Source organism: Emys orbicularis, chromosome 10, assembly GCF_028017835.1.
Source record: "Emys orbicularis isolate rEmyOrb1 chromosome 10, rEmyOrb1.hap1, whole genome shotgun sequence".
NCBI classification, from domain to species: domain Eukaryota; kingdom Metazoa; phylum Chordata; order Testudines; family Emydidae; genus Emys; species Emys orbicularis.
In genome coordinates, this window is record NC_088692.1 from 67,725,924 (window position 1) to 67,747,005 (window position 21,082).

At 42.7% G+C, this 21,082-nt stretch overlaps 2 protein-coding genes across 2 annotated transcripts in view; both read left to right on the forward strand.

The window, feature by feature from the left end:
• Positions 1-3,282, forward strand: part of MYO5C (myosin VC) — a 56,120-nt gene extending 52,838 nt beyond the window's left edge. Inside the window, exons 38-41 of the mRNA XM_065412438.1 lie at positions 657-939; positions 2,049-2,223; positions 2,812-2,892; positions 3,130-3,282. Coding sequence (XP_065268510.1) covers positions 657-939; positions 2,049-2,223; positions 2,812-2,892; positions 3,130-3,282 — 692 coding nt within the window. The remainder of the gene's footprint in view (positions 1-656; positions 940-2,048; positions 2,224-2,811; positions 2,893-3,129) is intronic.
• A 5,982-nt stretch (positions 3,283-9,264) lies between these two features.
• Positions 9,265-21,082, forward strand: part of GNB5 (G protein subunit beta 5) — a 33,876-nt gene continuing 22,058 nt past the window's right edge. Inside the window, exons 1-2 of the mRNA XM_065412711.1 lie at positions 9,265-9,390; positions 16,562-16,673. Coding sequence (XP_065268783.1) covers positions 9,265-9,390; positions 16,562-16,673 — 238 coding nt within the window. The remainder of the gene's footprint in view (positions 9,391-16,561; positions 16,674-21,082) is intronic.

The window sequence follows — 21,082 nt, forward strand, 5'->3', positions numbered from 1 at the left end:
CTCCCCACTGCCAGAGCCTTTCCTCGCTGCCTCCCCCCTGCCAGAGCCTTTCCCCCTCTAGCTGAGGGGAGGCTGCAGAGAAGGGCTCCAGCAGCAGGGAGGCAGCAGGACACTACACTGCTAAAAATAGCAGCATAGACAGGCAGGCACAGCTTGGACAAGTCGAGATGATGTAGGATACGTACTCACATACATACCAGCACTCTTCCGGCGTGTCTTTACTCTACTTATCTAAACCGTGCCTCACTGGCTGTACTGCTATTTATACTTCTGCTGGGGGGCTATGCAGGAGTGTACGCTAGACACCGCCCAAAGGAGCAGGAGTGTCGATCTACCCAAAAGGTCTAACAATGCTAATCTTGTTTGATGTGGTGCAAGGAATGGCTTCCTTCATCTACAGTGTTCCCCTTCTCCCTTTTGGGCTACCGTACTGAGCTGCCACATAAAGATGAGGTTCTTGAAATCTAGCCTGAAAGCACATACAATTTTCACATGCAAACCCCTGTCCTCCTTTATTACTGGAGTAATGAGAAACTGCAGTTTTAAAAACTTTAAACGATACAGCTTGAAAATATTTGTTCCCAAAACCAAATTACCGTATTAAAAGGACCCTACATGTTGTTGGTGGTACAAATGATTTCCTCTTGCCTTTTCAGTACCAGGTATGCTTGAACATGAAAGTCTCCAAGGAATTTCTGGCATGAAACCTACAGGATTCCGTAAACGTTCTTCTAGTATAGACGACACCGATACCTACACAATGACCTCCATCCTGCAACAGCTCAGCTATTTTTATAGCACAATGTGCCAGAATGGCTTGGACACAGAGCTTCTAAAGCAGGCAGTGAAGCAGCTTTTCTTTCTGATTGGAGCTGTCACCCTTAATAGTCTTTTCCTCCGCAAGGACATGTGCTCTTGTAGGAAAGGAATGCAGATAAGGTAAAGCCAATAAAGATTCAGCAAGCAGTTTTTTGAGAGAGGGGATTTTTTAACTTGCTGTAGTTCTATCACTTGTGCCATTGGATACACTGTGAACATTCCGTGGTGATTATTTTTGTCCCTCTGATTTGAAAAGGTAGATTTTAACTTTTCTGTGAATTCGTTTGCTGATCCAAGCATACTCCATGATACAGTGCTTATCACAAGTGTACTTTACATGTAACCTTAATAGAGGGACACACAGTACAGTCTGGAGGGGCAGAGACTCAGAAGCCCCTGAGCATTCTGGAGCATTTATTGTCCCCTTTAACCTGCAACACGTCTATGGCTCTTGCCATGCTAATTTACACACACAGGCATTTTATAGTGGATTTTACTGGGGAGAGCAGATACAACATTCCCCGATTGGCAGAATTGCTGAATTATCTTCCCACCCTTAATGATGAGACAAGAATCAGGTGCAAATCCAGCAGGGGTTTGGCTGAGGGCTCCTCTTCCTTTTGCCCTTATGTGGATCAGGAGGAGAATATGCTCCTAAATCATTGCAAAAGATATACAGTTCAGTTACATCCCATTAGACAGTCTGGAGACAGAGCTGTAAGAAAATCAATAGATAAAGCCTACAGGCCTTAAATCGTCCGGGAAAGTGGCAATGGGAGACAGGGGCTTTCACCTATAGGTCATCAATTATGAGAATCTGGTCCAGGCTGGGAATGTGCAAAAGTTGCTATCATCTCCTGGCTCTCTTGAGGATGCTGTGAAAGTGTATTTTTAAAGGAATAGCAGTATTTTAACACAATCCCATGTAATGCTGCCACATCCTACTAATGTATGGGCCTTTGTATAAACAACAAAGAAACTGTCATTGTCCAAAGTTTGTGAAATACAAAGTGTGAACAGGATAAAATGATGAAAGGGAAATCAGATTTTTAAATTAGTCAGTTTTAATAATCTAAGGGGGGGTGTTTTCTAAAGATATTTTTTGCTTAATACGTATGAATTTTAAACTGACAGTGTTTTTTTAATGACATTCATTTGCAGATTGCTTTATTATTACTAGTGTGAGAGGGGAAACTGACATTGCTATGCTTGTGTTTGATTTAACCCAGATGTAATATCAGCTACTTAGAAGAATGGCTTAAAGAAAAGAATCTGCAGAGCAGTTCTGCCAAGGAAACTTTGGAACCTCTCTCTCAGGCAGCCTGGCTCCTTCAGGTCAAAAAGATCACAGACGATGATGCCAAGGAGATATATGAACACTGTACATCCCTGTCTGCTGTGCAGGTAATAAACTCTGTCGTTTTCTGTTGGCAGCACCAATTGCAGAATCTTATAATTCATGTGTGAAATAATCCTGGCTGCAGACGGTGATCAGCATCCCACTTTTATAACGGCTCCTTCCTGCCAAATGTTCCAACCCAGGCCTCCCCAGCTGTAACGTTTGATTCTTGGATTCCTTTGTTTGTATTTTCTACTTTTCTGGCTTGGATGCCTATCTGCCCTGTTCCGTCTGGGTCCTGCTCCAGACCTGTCCTCTTCTCTGTTCTCCAGTATCATTTCCTTTGTCTGTCACAAAACTTTTTTTTTTTTCCTTAATGGGTTTCCTTTAATCAGTTCAGCCATTTCCACCATCTACCCACTTCACCCTTCTCCTCTCTGATACGTTTGGGGATGAGCCTAGGCAATTATCACATATAGAATCACTCACTAGTTTGCCAGTTAATAATCTACCTCCTTACAGTACAATTGCTTACCATGCCCTCAGTCGGTTAGATATGGATGGGGGCATAATTTTAATGCCTCTTCCTTTCAAACGGTTCCTTTTTTCTGGCATGGGTTACAATTATTAAAAGTCTTTTATCATTTATGCAGATAGTAAAGATCCTCAATTCATACACTCCTATAGATGATTTTGAGAAAAGAGTGTCCCCATCGTTCGTTCGCAAAGTCCAGGTAAGAGCCTTACATTATTTTCACACACACATTCAAGTTACGATATTTTGCACACGCTGTTTACAATGGTACGTGTTCATACTTGGCTTTTAAATTCAAACCAGAACAAAAGTTACTGCTCTTCTGTACCCTTTGGGACTGACAAAAAAATCATTAGAATAATGGGAAAGCAAGCCTTTTCGGGTTTTACCACTTCGTATCTTCTTGACAGTAAATCTCTCTTTGTTCTATTTGCAGGCTATGCTCAATAATCGAGAGGATATTCCACAATTGATGCTAGATACCAAATATCTCTTTCAAGTGACATTTCCTTACACCCCATCTCCACATGCCTTGGAAATTATACAAATTCCCAGCAGTTTCAAACTTGGCTTTCTCACAAGAGTGTAATACAAAAATAAAAAGGATTTGCCCCCCTGTCCTCAAAGACTAAATGAACAGCAAACTTTTATGGCTCATTTCCCCACAACTGGGATATAGTGCAGCGGCTTACTATGAAATATACTTTTAAAAACTACTTTGGAATCAGGACATCAGCAGTAGGAATAAAGCATATGCCAGCCTACAAAAACCCCTCCTTTCTTTTCTTAGTATTGTCCATTCTCCACTGCATTTTACAAAGGGCGATACTATATCCAGCAGCTATGCACTTTACAGTTTTGGAGCCCTACGAAGAAAGTTTGTTTGAGACAAATTTGTATTGGTGCTCCATGTTCTTTGACAGATCACCAGTAAGGGAACAACATGCTCGATCTCTCTCCTGGGGTAACAACTACTATGTTATAAACTGTCATGGTGCTGTTTTCTCTCACGTGTGAGATGTTTTCCCTAGGAATTCCTCTCACTGGCTTGATATGATGGATTTATTTTGCAGCAGTCTTCACCCAGTTAGATTTCGTGTGGCATTCATTATTCCATCTGTGAAGGGAGTCTAACAACAAACAAGAATAAAATTACTGTTTTGTGCCCACAGAAGAGTGGAGCAATAGAAAATGGAAGGTCTTCCTACAGTAGTTTAAAAAGCCAATGCAAATTACTACACTGACCGTGGGGACAGCTCTGATGTCAGTATGAGGGAGAGAAGTGCTTCTGCAGACCCATGTTGGCCTTTTCATATGCGTGCTGACTTGCTCACTCAGACATTATAGTTCAGGCAGAGGAGACCATATCAGCATCCATTTAAAGTAGAGCTGGGGCTGAGACACTTAATTTGGAGGCAGAGTTCAGTTCCCCCTTTGCAAAATTCAGGGGTATTCAAGTCTGGGGTTTTGGTTCAGCCCATTACAGTGATAAAGCCAGCTGTAAAATTGGGATCAAAATCCAGGTTTGCATTTTAAACTTTTGTTCCTTCCAAGGGGGGTGGGTTTAGGGTTGGACTTGGACCCATCTCTAGTGTCATGTAATTGCAAAACACCTAGAGAGCCCATTCACCTCCCCACGTCTTTTTTATTTTTTGTTGTTGTTGATGATCAGGTGCTAAGAATACAAACAGGTTGGTGGAGACTGTTGCATTTCGAGCAGTGACATTTAATAGTCTGGAGGTGATTTAGGAAAAATAACAATTGAGTTTAATACGAGCATAATTAGACTGCATGTCATGGAAAGAATATTTCAAGCTTCTGCAGAACATCCTGCGTGTTCCACCTTTAAAACTCAACCAAGGGAACACCAGCGTATCTTATTTGTACAGCTCATCACTTTGGGAGATGTTCACTTGCCACAGTGATGGGTGCTGTAGGAGAACCTGGATAGATGGACAAGGGCCCAATCCTGCCAGCACTTATTACAGAGGGTTGTGTTCACCACAGGGGGTAAGTCAGTGGGACTGCACCCAGTAGTAACTGTTTGCAGCAATGGCTCTAAGATGACCTGCAAAGCATTTGTACAAATTTGAGGAGAGGTGAGGGGGTGGTTATTTTGTTTTTAAACTTTCTTCAAGGGAAAAGGGTGACACGACCTGAGGTGAGGAGGAAGCTGCTAAGAGGGAATAGTTTGGGGGGAATCTTCCTCCCCAGCTCCAGACTGGTGAGGAGGAGGGGGATGGGGAATAACCCTACGCTCGGACAAGGGTTAGGCATTGAAGGGAAGCTGAGTAGCCAGAAGTGTGCAAGAAGACAATACCTGCAGCTGTACTACTAGCCCCCTGGCCAGTTCCTTGTGCATGTGCCTACTACTCTGAGAGTAGTGACTGAATGCAGCTCCCCTGGTATGTCCGTGCTCACAGATGCAACCTGATTTCTTAGTATTTGTTCATATTTATTTCATTTAGACAGTACGCTCCTTGTGGGCAGGGACCTTGTCTCCTCTGCCCTATGCAGCATCACGCCCACAGCCAGCACACAACAAATAATATGTAATAATTTATTTAATAGTGTACCCTGTAAAAATGATTGAAATAATGGCACTCAGACACCATGGTGATGGGTGACCTTATAAAAACCTAGACAGATAATGATGTTTTACTAGTTAGTGTATTAAAAGTGAACTCTGTAGTAAGTAGGGCATAGAACTCTGTGGTCTAGGACCAGTTTGAGTTGCATTGATATATTGAAGTACTTTTTAACTTAATTCGGTTAATTTAAACATTACCCATATGAAGAAATGACAAAATATTTTTGTAATGTTTTGCTACAGTATTTCTGCACTTTGTTAATTTTGCATAACTGCATATGTGAATTTAAAAATGGAACCACCTCTGATAGTTACTAATATGAATAGTGATATATGCAAAGCACATAGAGCAAGAATGGTGTATATATTTTTTAAAAGCATTAAAAAAAAAAAGTATACACAGTATCCTAAGCATGTAGGTAGGCTAACATTTTCCACATGTTAAATATCTTTTAAATCACTTTGAAATCATTTAAGTTTTGTAATAAAGATATTTTATATTTTAGTACTAAAATGTTTGAAAGAAGTCACTTGAAATTATGTAAGGCTTGGTGGATATGGTAGGTCATGTATTAAACCATTAAGTCTCCATTTAGGTATTACATCAATCACTGTGACTGCAGCATAGCATATTTCAAAATCTGATATTTGTGGTGTCCCTGATTGCTAATTAATTTCTGTAATAAATATTATTATGGAAACAGACTAGTTTGGTTGCTGTAACCTACATACTTTTTTTTAGAGTTATAAAGAGTATCTGAAGCCATATGCATACCATATACTAACTTCTGCCTGTGTAAAATCTTAACCCACTCTTATATTCACATAGCAGATATGCTATTCAAGACACATACATCTGTAGGTGAAAAGCATTCAGTCATTTTACAGGGAGGAAATGTGGCAATTTGGTGTTAAACTGTTTCTCCCAGACTTAGTGTTAGCTGTTTTTTTCACTCCTATGTACAACAAGAAGAAAATCTTGATTGATTGATTGAGTCAGAGGAAGGATCTATGTCTAAGAATGAGAAAGAAGGCAGAAATAATAGCCTCATGGTGGGTAATACTACTCTGCTCTTAGGGATTGCCCCATCTCTGTTGGTATGAATGGCAACACTCCCAGTGGCTTCAGTGGATACAAATTCAAGCACTTACATGCTTACTGTATGTAGTTACACAGTTACATTGTCCTCTGGAATTCTTTTTGCATCCTGGCTCCTTTTAATTTCCAGGCTCCTGCCTACATCAATGAGTTGGTCTCCTTTCCCATTTCTCCTCCACCACTCCTTGTCTTAATTATCATTAAAAGTTTGAGGGGAAAATATATGGAGAATTTACATTGGCAACCTGGCATCTGCAGTGGTTGGAAAGATACTATGCAGCCATTCACACAGTCAGTTCTTTTGAACTTTAACATTTGAAAACTAAAATACTGGCAACTACATGGAGCAGAGAGGGCAAAACCTGGTGTGTTTAAAAGGTAGGATCCTACGCTTACCTTGTTCCTTAGTCTGAATCCCCATGGATGTCAGTGGGAGTTTTGTCCAGAGATTTGTGGGTAAAACCTCTAGCCCTTGGAACATTAGCTGAACTAAGATAGTACAGTAGGAAACTAGAAGCTGAGCTTTAATACCCCTCTAAGTAGATGATTAGTATTAAGGTTGCCCTTCTACACTTCCAGTTACACGCAGCTTATTTACTCCTCTTCTGAAGTGTCCAGTGTTTGTCCTGTGAACAGGTAGGTAATTTTCTATCTTCATTTGCAACATTTAGCATACAATATCTGTTCTGCAAGTACCACATTGGTAATGTGTATTTCACCAGGTCACCCTTTTTAAACGGCTATCACAAATGTTTGATGACATAATAGGTCTGAAAAATCTCAGGCCAAGGTGCAGCAGGATGTTTGAAGTTGGGATCTTTTCAGCCAGCTCTATTTAAACGGTAGGGAAATAACTATCACAAAGGGCACTGTATTTGCAAATTAGTTTATCAGAATGTCAAATATCAGATGAGGTCCTGATACCAATATCTGATACTAATTCTTAATTAACTGGGAATTTTATTAGCTTTTCTCATCCATGTATACTGTATATTGTATAGTAGTTATTGAAGTGACATTGACATCGGGCCTGATTCATCCTTGATGCATAACCCCCTTGAATTCATGAGAGTTTCACTAAGGATGAATGCTGCCCATTTTATGTTCAAAGCTTTTGCTTCATTAAATTTTGTTGTGTGCGTGTAATAAATATCTGTCTCTTTAACACCAGTGGTTTTATTTTGTTCAGCATTTTTGACTGTAGAATGTTAACATACTTTCATATTACACTACTCCTGAAGGGAAAGCTTTTCTATCAAAACCTGACATAACCAGTGCTTTCAAACCTGGGTGCCTACATTTAGGCAGCTAAATCCATGTTAGGGCACCTACCCAAAGTGGCCCAATTGTCATAGATGCTTAGCAACAGCAGCTCCCATTGCCCTCATCGGGGACTGCTAATGCTCAGCACCCTTGAATAACAGGACACCTTGATTTAAATGTCTAGCTTTAGGCACCCATATTTGAATATTTTGGCCAGAGTCCTTTGATCTCCAGTATAATGAGTAGTATAATCACCATGGGGTTGATTCTGCCAGCCATTACTCACATGAGTAGTCCCACTAATGGCAATGGATACTTGCATGAGAGAAACTACTTGTGTGAGTGACAGGCTGCAGCATCAGCCCCAGTGTTCATAAAATATTAAATTAAGAACCTCCCTTTAATGCCACCTAAGATGTTGGTTTTCATTAAATGGGGGAAATAAGCCCATTTGAATTCATGTATTTGGTTCAAAGTTGACCAAACTGCAAGATCATCATGTCATGCATTTTAGATCATGTATGGGCTGGTTTCTGCCCTTTTTACACACTTTGGGTGAATCCTGGCCCCAATGAAGTCAATGGCAAAACTCCCATTGACTGCAGTGGGGCCAGGATTTCACCCATTGGGTGTTAATATCTTACTCCTCTGGTAGCCCCATTGAAATGAATGGAACTGCTTCAGGAGAAAAGTGCAACTCAATCTGAGCATGAGTGGCAGGATCAGGCCCTAAATATAAGAGGGTGTTTTTTTAATGCAAAATGAAACAACTAGCAAAACGTGAGTTCACTTTCTTAGTCATATTTTGCTTTGCCCTTGTAAAACATTGTAATGGTAATCAACACTAATCTCATTGTGTCACATCTGTGTAACATTTTTTTTATTATTTTTTCACAGAATATTGAATCAGGTCTTTTTTTACTTGCCTAAATTTTTCAATACCCCTTATTTTGCATGAGAATGTTCTATGCATTTGTCTCATTTTCCTGCCTTTAAAGCAGTAATTTTTCACTCCCTGTTGAAGATGGGGAAAGTTCTTTAAACATCTTCAGTCACAGCAATGACTCTGGCTCCATGAACAAAAAATGGGTTCAAAATGTTCCAGCATCCTGAAATGCCAATTTCTGTTCAAACCATCTCATTGTTGTTCATATTTTGTACAGCTAGTGAAAGCATTTGGGACCTTTTCAGTTTTGAAAAGGGTCATGAATAGGACAGGCTGCTTAAAATATATGGTGGAAAAACAATCAATTTTGGTAAAGGCCGGGCCCTTCTGAAGCTTAATCCATTGTTACATGTCATTTGATTATTAAGGTTCTGTTGCCATTACGTAAACCAAAACCCAGAATAAGACATTACAAATAGAAAAAATATTCCATGCACTATAACAAAAGGGTGCTGCTGTTTGTTTCCCCATAAAAATATCATTTCAGGGCATGTGCTAGTGACAGTTTATCAAGCTTTAGAGAGAAGCCGCTGAGAGCTTATCCAGCCTACAGCTGTCTATATATTGTCTAAGATCCATTAGCTACTGGGAGGTTACGGGAAAGGTTTGTCATGTGACTGTAATGCACTCCCCCTTTTTCCTCTGTCTCTTTCAGGTCTGTCCCACAGCAAAGATGTGTGACCAGACTTTTTTGGCAATTGTGTTTGGTCCTTGTGACAAGTGCTCCAAAGAGAAACCCCTCAGGGGAATTTACATCAAATCAGAACAACTCAACTACTGTTCGCTATGTGTGGAAATGGTATGTTACAGCCTTTGCCAGAGAGAACACAAAAGTAAATAATGTGAAAATTTGGGGTCAGATGTATTCTCAGATGTGTTCAGTTAGACAGTAGTGGGCTATGAAACCATGAGACCCAGTCCTCAGCTACAGCTGGGGAGCACCTGATGGAATTCTGAGGGGGTGGGGCAAAGACAACTTTTTGCTCCCTGTTGGAAAGCAGCGATCTGCTTTTTCACATATATGGTAAAAGATCACACACACTAACTCTGCAAGTAAAACATGCCAGACCAAATTCGGCCCTGGTGTAACCATGCACAACTCCACTGAGGTCAGTGGAATTACATCAGACCTCAGTTTTGCCCATTAGCCTTAAAAAAATAAACACTGGATGAAACCCCATGAGGTTTTTGTAAGTAGCTGTTTCATAAGAGACCAGCAGATATGACTTTCTTAAACTACCACAGTGAACCTGAATGTGATCCACAACCTGCCTGAACTTCTACATGATCTATAGCCATACTGCTTTGTACAAGGATCATTTCATTTCTCACAAGCTAGACAGGTGCGGGTGAGTTCAGTACTTGGATGGAGGCCTGACAAGGAACACCTATGTGTTGGTGTTGGAGAATTTATAGGTGGCTCTTCCTTCCCTCTGAGTTAATTGTGAATCAATGTCCCAGTATTGTAGTAAAGAGCACTGTGCAGTCAGAAGGTCCTGTCTTCTGGATAAACCACAAAAATGAGGCTATGAACACAGCTGGCCAGTAAGGAGCCAGTTTACATCCCTATTCTTACCAAAAGGGTACTGTCACACTGGTGTCCTGGCCAAGTTCCATATTGGGTCATTATGTTCTGCCTATCTAAATTCCCCATGTAGTATTATTCATTGGAGAAAGTATTCTTCTTTGCTTCCTACCCTGAACTTGTGTTGTGTTATTGAGCAATGTCACGTTGCTGCAGTTCAGGGGCGGGTACAAAGATCCTCATGAGAATGTTGCGAGGCTTAGTTTGCTGTGTTTATAAAGCACTGTCTGAGCTTTGGCGGAGAGTGAGAATGCTGAAATAGCAGCTGTGTATGATACAGTGAGCAAAGCTTATCTACTGAAACCTTGCACGTTCTAATACATTCAAACTGACGAGGAATATGTTTAGATATAATGGCTATAAAACAAAAGACCTCTCCCTCTATCCATTTGCTCCTCTTGACTTTGAATATGCCACTTTATCTGGGTCCTACTTGGCCAACAGTGGGTAAATACCAGTTTACCCAATTGGTTTTTCTAAGGAGTTGATAAACCTCTGCTGAAATTGCAGTAAGAGACTGTTTTCCATATTAAGACTCTTGCAGCTTTCTCTCTGCTGCTCATACTGTAGAAGGCAGAATCTTACTGTTTGGAATTAGGACAAAACAGAGTCTATTAAGTGGAAGCAACCTAATGCTTAAGGAAGAATTGCCTCAGTACATTCATTCCTCATAACACAGGGTACATTAGGCTCCCTATTAAAATTGGAGAATGATCACTGGCAACAGCACCAGGGCTTGCTGCGTCTTGCTTGTGCATATTTATTTTGCAATAAAGGCTTTCATATCAATAACTGGCATTTATATAGCTCTTTGCATCTTCTAACTTCTGTACAAGCATTAACTAATGAGCTAGGGGGAAATGTAGGTTCACGGACAGGGAAGCTTAGCTACAAACTGATGATGGGTCTGATTTTTAAAATTGCCTGCATGCTTTTGTACATGAAAATATGCACAAGCATTTAATTGTGCAATGCTACTTAGCAATGCATTTTTCATGACTGTACAGAAATCAGTAATTTGTGGGCATAACTGGCTAGTTAGTTTCATGTCTTTGGTCAATTCCATATGCAATTACCAGATTTCCATATCCAAACTGTTAATTACAGATACAAATATAGGACTCCCATTGCTTACATGGAATTTTAAAAATCAAGTCCTATGTGATTCTTCCAAAGCTATGCCAGTCAGTGGCAGATGCGGGATTATAGAATTTTGGAATTCCTGGTTCCCAGTCATGTGTTCAGTCCATTAGGCCAACTGGCTTTTATGCTAGATCACCCTTTATCTCCGAGGTCTTTCTTTACCAATCTAGTTTTGGGATTTATGGTGAGCACAAGATGCCCAAAGGGGACCGTGCATCATGTTTTTGTTTTTTCACTCTTGTAGGATAATTCTATATCCAATCATTCTTATTGTTCATCATAACAACTATTCAGAGTGAGCAGCTGGCCAAACTATTCCATGATAGAGGTACAAGTCACGGTTCCATTGCTGAGTGTTGCATGTAAAGCAGGGATTCCCCCATGCCTACATATGAAGAATATAGTGTATCCTTCCCCAAATTACAGCACTTGCCCCTTGAATATAGAATGAGTTTCTGAGAATTTACAAGTAAATCAGTTAATTAGTTTGATTTAAAATGTGCCCTTAAAGATTTTTAGCATCTTGTCAGACCGTTTCCTCCTACTGTCCACCAAATGCTTTTAATGCAGACTCATCAGCTTCCCATATAGTCCACACTCATTGAGCATTTGCCACATTTGAAGACATTTTTTAGGCTTAATGATTCCCCCCCCCCCCCCCCATTATTCTTCGCAACAGAATGTTCCTTTTTCAATAGAGTTGGATTAGCAGGGTTTTGCAGGGAATTCCACACACAATACTGCCTCCTTCCACACTTTCTGCCATCTCCCATTGTTCTCAGTAGGAATGGGGCCTAGCTTCCACTGCAGCAACTTGGCTTCACTCTCACTGGGAACAGCGGGAGGGGCGTGGCCATTTTGTAGGTGGTATCTTTGTAGCCTCATTTCCACTGAGAACAATAGGAGATGGCAGCAGGATGATGAACTCAGAGATGGATATGGAACTCTCTGTAAAGAACCTGATTTGTCAGTCCTGCTGAAGAAGCTTTCTGGTTATGAAGTATAGCAGCAGCAAATACTATTAATCCAAAAATTATTTTAAAAAACTATCTCTTTCACAAGATCTACCAACAGGACGGGCAAGAGGAGAAACATGGGAGGTGCCTTGCATGCAAAATCGGGGGAGAGGGAAACTGGGGTGTGTGTCTGAGCAGGGACATGTGGGAGGCAGAAGTGGGGGGAACTGGGATGTGTCTGAGCAGTGACACATAGAGGCCAGGAGCTGTGGAGAAATGGCCATTATGCTCTGCCTGGTCTGCGTTGATGCAATGTGGGGTAAAGCAGCCAAAGTGGCCTGGTGAATCTGACCCTAAAACTTAACATTAAAAATAGAAAAGATTTAAGGGTGTTGACACTATGTTCAAATCATTAAAATTATTCTATGGTAATATTCTGTTTGCATTTCTTGTTTAGTGTTTATGTGTGGCAAGTTTAATAAAAAATATCAAGGAAATTCCCAGGTAAAAATCTGCTCAAGTGGCATTAAGGTTGAGAGTAGCTATAATTAATTTAAGGGTAAAAACATGACAAAGATGTTACAATTATCCCCAAACTAAGCACTACAAACCCAGGAAGATCAGAGTTAAGGTTAAAGAAAGCAAAAAATGGTAAAGTATGGAAGTGAGTAGTTAAGGCACCCAAACAACCTTAACACCAAATAGTAGTGGCACCATGAAGGGGAAAATAAATGAAAAAATCTAATGTCTTTAAAATCAGTTTAATCTGATCTGTGGCTATAAACACTACTTAGCACTAACCATAATTGTATAATTATTGCATGGCATTACTACTGAGTGAAGCACAGTAAAAACATCCAAACAAACTCAGCACTTCCAGACCTTATTATGTTTGGATTTCTTTTGCGTTTAACCTTAACTCTGAATTTCCTGGACTTGTAATGCTTGTTTGGGGAATACTTACCACATCCCTGTAATGTTTATACCCTTAAGTTACTGATATGTACCCAGCCTCAACTCCAGTGGTTTTCTTCTGGCAATATAAAAACAATAGTACTTTGCACTTATATAATCACTTAGATTCATACAGTACTTTGAGAACTTTGGATCAATCAGTCTCTGCATTTTACAGCTAAGTAACACAGGCAGAGAGAAGCTAAATGAGTTACCCCAAGTCCCATGGAAAATCAGTAGAACAATCAGGAATACAACCCTAATTCCCAGTCTCCTTCTCGAACTACTAGGCCAGAATACTTTCTACACAGAATTTACCATACTGAATCAGGCAGTTGGCCCTTCAAGTCCAATATCCTTACCTAATGCTTCTGAGGAAGGCAAATCAAACCCCTCCCCCTATAATGGACTTGGTCAACTGTGTAATATTGAACATAAGCTTAAAGACTGGCTTTGGTATTGTTATTGTTTATAAAACTGCCCAGGTCCCTTTTAAACTCCATTTGACTTTAGGAGCTCTTGTGGTAGATGCCCAAGTGTTTTGAAATCAATCTGAAAGCATTCTGAACTTAGATTCCAAGCTAAAGGGGCTGTGGCACTTTAACTGCTGCTTTCCCCAGTTCAGATTAAACACTTCTATAGCAGAATGAATTCTGCAAACGTAGACTAATGACTTGCTTAATATTCATTATTTTATTGAATAATTAATTACTAATGTATTATTTGTTAATGTTAAAAACACATTGTCTCTAGCAGACAGGGGTTTTATGGGAAGGAAGAAACAAACCGCCTTGATTTAGACATTATTTACTAAATGAGAACATTCTTATGCGGCATTTTTGAAAACTGTGACTCAACTGTATGTTCTCCTCTATATTTGTCATCCAAATCTGGAGCTTTTATACCATGTCCAGAACAGATCTGCTCTAACCTGTTGTTTTTGCAGGGTTAGTTAATGACAGCCCAAGTATATAGCCCAGGGTTTGACTAGGTCAGTTAATTTTTTCTTCTAGTTCCGATTCATGAAAGAAGTGTACCATTGTACTTAGTAGCTTGAGCTGCAGTTGATGCATGTCCACTTCCCACCCCTGTGAGGCATAACTCTGAAACTCGCTTTTCCCACTGGATGGGGGTGTATGCTGCATCAATCCTTCACAAGATGCAGCATGCTCCCCCTACATCTTGGGTCTAGAGAATTCTGCCCATCCCCATCCACTTGCTCATTTTGGGGAGCACCACACATATAGCCCCTTTTCTTCTATCCACATCAGGACCCAATATCCTCCGGGCCAAATCCTGCAACTTTTATTTACATGAGTAGTCCAAGTGTAATCAATTTGGGATCTGCTATATGGGACTTTAGGACTGACCTTTAAGGGTGCTGAGCACCCTAGCTTCCAATGACTTTTACGCCTTCAGTGCTGATTTTCGGCTCCTACCAGGAGAGGCTCAGCTCTTTACAGGACATGGGCTTTAATTCCTGTACACAGAGAGATCTACTTATTCAGTGAGTAAGGCAGGCAGGATGGGGCACTGATTTGGCATTACTATCCCAAAATGCAGGAAATATCTCAGTTGCACTCCAGATTTAGCTCTGTTCCTATAGAACTCAGAACCACGACTTCAGTGGCCCCCCAGGATTTGACATTTACGTACCTTAGCATTCAAAACTGGGCATGTGTCATAGAGCAAATTCCTTTGTTAAATGGAATTGATTCGCCCAACTCTCCCCCTATCGCCTCATCAGGTCAAAACAAATAGTCAAATTCTTGAATTTCATATAAGCAGGTTTAATTGTTCAGATACCAAAATAGCACAGGCTAGAACCTTCCTGTCACTGTCTTGCTTATTAGTAATGATGCTTTTGTGCCCTTGGTATCACTTTAAAAGTACTGGATTCTCCAGTGAGTAGGTACAAGTTGGGAAGTGGGTGGGCGCTGGAAACTATTTCCAAAGTACCCTTTATTCTGGGGAGAACTGAATGCTGCCTCTGCACTCAGCCTGTGTGCTAACTCTAGAGGGCATATATACCTGTAAGAGAAACTGACTGAGACTGAACCCAATGGTGTACTGCTGTTAAACAGTGTGAAAAGGGCTTTATTTTCTCCAGGGCCTAATACTGCATCCGGGATGTGCACACAGGCTACAAAGCAGCTGCACTTACTTTATCTCACTTTTCAATCCTGGACCTTGTCCAGGTTGAACAATAGTCACTTAGTTTGTCTATTTTCTGCCTACCGGAGACAATGGGAGTCAATATTAACCAAGTTACTCCATGTAGATCAAGGACAATTAACAAAAGCAGAAGAGGCCATGGTCAGGAAGCTCCCTTTGCAGAAAGACTGCAAAGGCCATTTACAGCTCCTCTGTCCCCTGCAAATGTCAGTCAGTTACAGCCTCAATACATCAAAAGAACTAAATTCTCTCACGCACAGAGCCCACAATTAAAGATGGAGCTGGGCAAAATGGTGTGTGTGTGGAGGGGTGGGAATAATAAATACATTAACTTTGTGGCATGTAATAATGATTAACTCTTTTCCGTCAGAGATGCATCCAAACACTTCACAGAGAAGCGGTAGGTATTATCTCCATTCCACTGAGACACGGAGATTGGGATGGAAATTTTCATTGCTGCCTAAGAGATCTGGATTCCCAGGTGGCCAAATCCCCTGGTCAGCATTGAAAATCTCAGCCCCAAAGGGAATGGCAGTGCAGGAGGGCTGGAGGTCGGTGGGAGGGAACCTTGATTGCCAGGCCTGGTACCTTGACTACAGGTCCTGTTTTTGAAGCAAAGCCTCTCGCATTTTAAAATCTCACTGCGATGAGGATCAACTTGTGCCTTGAATCGTGCAACTTTCACGAGTTTCAGCACAACCTGGGAAAAGCCACTTTGCACAAGCAGCCGGTGCTGCGATGAAATCCGGGGGCTCAGAAACAGCCTGGAATGAAACAGCAAATATTTCCTGGTGCCAATATCCGAGAGCCCGCAGTGCTGTTCTCACGCAGTTCTAGCAGGGGCGAGGAGCAGCCAGCCCAGAGCAGAGGCACCTGCATTTAGCCCAGGTGTCAGCCCGGACTCCCTGCAGGGCAGCACGGGGCTGCTCGCGGCGCATGGGACCGCGCTGGGCCAGCAGGTGCTGGCTGCACAGAGCGGCACGAGCCGCCAGCCGGGCCTTGAACGTCAGCGTGCAAGGGGGGCGGGGGGAGCCCAGTGCGGTTCCCAGGCTCAGTGGCTCAGGCGGCGGGAGCTGCGGCAGCATCCCTGGAAGCCGGGCCCTCAAACCCCTCCTCCCCGCCTCTCTCTCTCTCTCCCTGCTTCCTGCCGTGCAAAGATGGCAACCGAGGGGCTGCACGAGAACGAGACCCTGGCGTCCCTGAAGAGCGAGGCGGACAGCCTGAAGGGCCGGCTGGAGGAGGAGCGGGCCAAGCTGCACGATGTGGAGCGTGAGTCTGGGGAGGGGCACGGCTCGGACTGCAGCGCAGCCCCCGTGGGCACGGGCGGGGGGTGCAGCGCGGGCATCCCGGGGCGCGGTCGGGCCGAGCCGAGCGGCGCCCCCAGTGCGCGTTCCTAGCGCGGTGCAGGTGCTGGATCCCGGGTTCCAGCCGTCCGGGCACGCGCTGAGCTGCCCCCCGCCCGCCCCGCGTGCGGACAATGGGCAAGCGGCGCGAGCGTCCTTTGCACCCCGTTGCCCTGCTGAGTGCGGGGCCTGAGCCGGGGGGGCTGAGCCATTCCCCGAGCGCCTGTCGTGCCCTGCGCCGGGGAGGGGAGCTGCTGCTGCTGCTCAGTGGGTGCTGTGATTCAGTAGCATCACTGGGTCTGACGCTCACGTTGGTCACGGTTGGTGGCGGCAGCAGCCGGAGTGAAATCCTGGCCTTGGAGTCGGGGGGAGGTTTCCACTGAGCCGGCATTTCATCCCTGCGGCGTGACTCCAAAGGGGACCATTGCCGCGTTCAAAAAACCCAACCTCCCCTAGCACTGATAGAAAACTTCCCAGCAATTCAGTTGTCAAGTCATCGACATGAATCCAGTGTGTAATCAAGCTCCCTAGTCACTGCAATACAAATAAATGATCGTGCATAATTTTACACCCCCCTCCCCTTTTACTCTGGTTAATACAAAATAATTTAACCTTGTTAATCTGAAATCCCTGAGATACAAGACACTATTATTAATAGTAATATTATTTATTATTTACTTTTAATTCCTTTTTTTAAAACAAATATTATAGGTTTAAATTGCAACATTTTTCTTGTACTATAGGGGTGATTTTGCCAGTAACTTTTGTGGGCTTATTACAACTTTGATCCTCCTGTCTTTGTTTTTGAAGTCTGTGTTGAAAGGGGATACAAACCAATATTTAGTGATTTATGTGATCATTGTTCGTTACTCCAGGGGAATGGCAGGAGTGAGTATATGTAAAATTCAGATTAAAAAAAAAATACACCTGCTACTTTTCTGTAGTAAATGAGGCATTTTCTTGCCTAAATTTGATTATCATAGGTTTTATCAATGTCCTTTTAATAGGAATCATTGAATGGAGATGGCCTCCTTACAGAAACATTACCATAAATCAATACAGTCTTGCAATATAATTTCTACAGTATGAACAATGAGGCCTCAATTCAGCAAAACACTTAAGTACATGCTTAAAACCATCTCTGTTTAACAAAGCATATGCTTAACTTTAACTGTAGCTGTAGTCTCATGATGTTTGTGGAATACTTTCCACATGTTTTTGTTTACTTCATAGATCTGTAAATAAATGTTTTCCTGAATTTTGTTTGATTAAGGCTGCGTATTTGCCCAGGGTTTGACTTCCATGACAAAATCTGTGACTTTTAACATTTTTCCCCTTTAAAAGTAATTTTTTTCACCCTAGTGTGCCCACTACTGAGCAAAATTCCTCCATTATTTTTATAGATTTAGTTCTGTGTTGAGGCTTCTGGTCTCTCTGTGCTTTAAAACTATTTCCAACAGTTATTTCTATTGGGGAAATAAATTAAATAACTTCCTTTTTTGAAATCTAAAATTATGACTGTCACTTTTTGCCATGACAAAATCATGATTTTTCCCATTTTCCCCCAAGACAAACTACCTGCCTTAATAGCTTTTCCCTTCTTTGTTCAATTATATTTTGAACTGTAGCTCTGTGGGGAAAAATGTGAATAGACATCTGAAGTCCTACCCTTTTATTTGATTTGCCGTCTGGAAAACTCTCAGGGTTAATTACACCATTTAAAAGTTCAAATTGAAAATATAAACAATTATTTTGTCTATTCAATTCATAGATTTTAAGGCCAGCAGGGACTGTTATAATCATCTAATCTGACATACCCCCTTTCCTCCCACTTCCCCTTCTCCCCTGCATAACAGGCCAAAGAACTTCACCCAATAATTTCTGCATCAAGCTCCATAACTTTTGTTTAACTATAGCATACCTTATAGAAAGATATCCAGTCATATTTGGAATATTATGGGCCCAATCCTTCACCTTTACTCTCACAAGCTACCTCTTGGGAATAGTCCTGGTCAGTGCAGTGGAGCTACTCGCTTGAGTAAGGGTTGCCAAGGTCAGGCCCATAGTTTGCAATAGTGTTTTTACAAATATTATAAATTTTTCAGAATTGTTATATTCCTATGAAGTCTGTAGGGATCAGTGTTCTAAGAGAGTTATTTATACTAAAATAGCCAGTTCTGCCGAATTTATGTTGATTAACAGAAAGGAAACATGTAGGCTATTGGCATTAAAAAGATTTGTTTTATTTGATAAGTTCTGGACACAATAATTTCAGCCTAGTCTTCCAGTTGCCATAACACTCTCCAGCATTTGTATTTTGATTATATTATTTCAGGATCTCAGTAGATCATTTGATTGGCTTCACTTGATGAGGAGTGTGGGAGGGGGGATGTAGTTTTTCAATGGGTTTAGTTGATACTTTTTGGAAAGGCTAGTTTGCCTTTAGCCCCTCATGAAGATCATTTTGTAATGGACGAATTGTCAGGAATAATGGGCAGCAATTTAGTTCCCTTGCTATATGAGGTTTAGTGTCTTGTAGGGCAGTGTTTGTAGCTAAAAGCATTATTTCAGTTTCTGGCACAGTCTGCAAGGCTGATGTGTTTTGAAAGATGATTATTGAACAGCCAATCCATTAGAAATCAATTTCAGACTTAGGCAGAAATTGCTCAGCTGATTGTGAGCCAAAGAGCCATCTTTGTAGGGTATGGATGCCCGTCCTTTCCCTGTGACAGCCCTTCCTAGCTCACATGCTTTCCCATCACTGCTTAAATACAGGACAAAGATTTTAGCTGTGAGTTTTGTCATGCAGGGATCTGTTTACATTAATATAATTGCAATTTAGGGTCTGAGTTACCCACAACTTTCATCGATAGCGATTGCAGCTACCCAGGGCAATCACTTATCACCATAGGGATTGAACTCAGAGCTCCAGCTCCAACTCACTTGAGCTAAAAGAGGAAAGGCCAGATACAAAAGTGCACTGAAGTCAATGGGAGTCTTTCCGCTGATTCCAGCGTGTTTGGATCAGGCGCTGTCTCTTCTAGCTGATCACAGTGATATGATGCTGATATGGGCAACCCACTAGCAACTGACATGCACTGAAGCACTGGATCACTTCAGCGTGTCTCTGGATCAGGCTCTTTTTGGTCTCCGGGGCCCGGGCACACGGCTGTTTTACAGCACACCACCTCCTAGGATTCCTACTCCAGCCTCTGGCTTGAGTAGCAGCCCCATTCCTCCATGCTCCTCCTTGTCAGGTGTTTTAAAGGTGGTAGAGCCACTAGATCAGGGGTCGGCAAACTATGGGCCGCATCCAGCCCGCCAGCCATTTTAATCCGGCCCTCAAGCTCACGCTGGGGGAGCAGGGTCTGGGGCTTGTCCCACTCCGGCGCTCCAGTCGGGGGGCCACTCCGCGTGGCTCCCGGAAGCAGCAGCATGTCCCATCTCCGGCTCCTATGCATAGGGGCAGCCAGGGTGTTCCGCTCCGCACACTGCCCCCGCTCCAAATGCGGCCCCTGCACCTCCCATGGCCAATGGGAGCTTCACGGGCAGCGCCTGCGAAAGGGGCAGTACGCAGCAGAGCCGCCTGGCCGCGACTCAGCATAGGAGCTAGAGTGGGGACATGCCGCTGCTTCTGGGAGCCGCTTGAGGTAAGCGCCACCCAGAGCCTGCACCTCTGAGCCCCACCCCCCCGCGCCCCAACCCCCTGCTTCAGCCCTGATCCTCCTCCTGCCCTCCGAACCCCTCGATCCTAGCCCAGAGCACCCTCCAGCACCCCAAACCCCTCATCCCCAGCCCCACCCCAGAGCCTGCACCCCCAGCCAGAGCCCTCACCCCCTCCTGCACTCCAACCCCAATTTGGTGAGCATTCATGGCCTGCCATACAATTTCCATACCCAGATGTGGCCTTCAGGTCAGGCCAAAAAGTTTGCCCACCCCTGCACTAGATCCACATAAATGGAGATACAATGTCTCCTCCTGTTACTCTGGTTAGGTGGGGCCAGCACAGAGTCCTGTTGCTCCTGTGTGAAAGGAGGCAGCATGCCCCTGCTGAGCCCTTCATAGAATGAACATCACTGGGTCAGAAACAAATTAGTGTTCTCAGCTGATGCCTCCCCCCACCCCCCCAGACAGCCTCAGCATGAGGCTTCAGGGGTGCAAGATGGCTTTGAACTGTGCCAGTTGCAGTGGGGTGGATTTCACACTGAGGTGCCTTTGCACATTCATTTTTACAGCCATGTCCTGTTGGAAATCTAAGATTATTTATAGAAACAGCAGATGGAAACTCTGCTGAGAAATAACTTAAAACATTGTGAGAACTCCAGCTGGAGGATT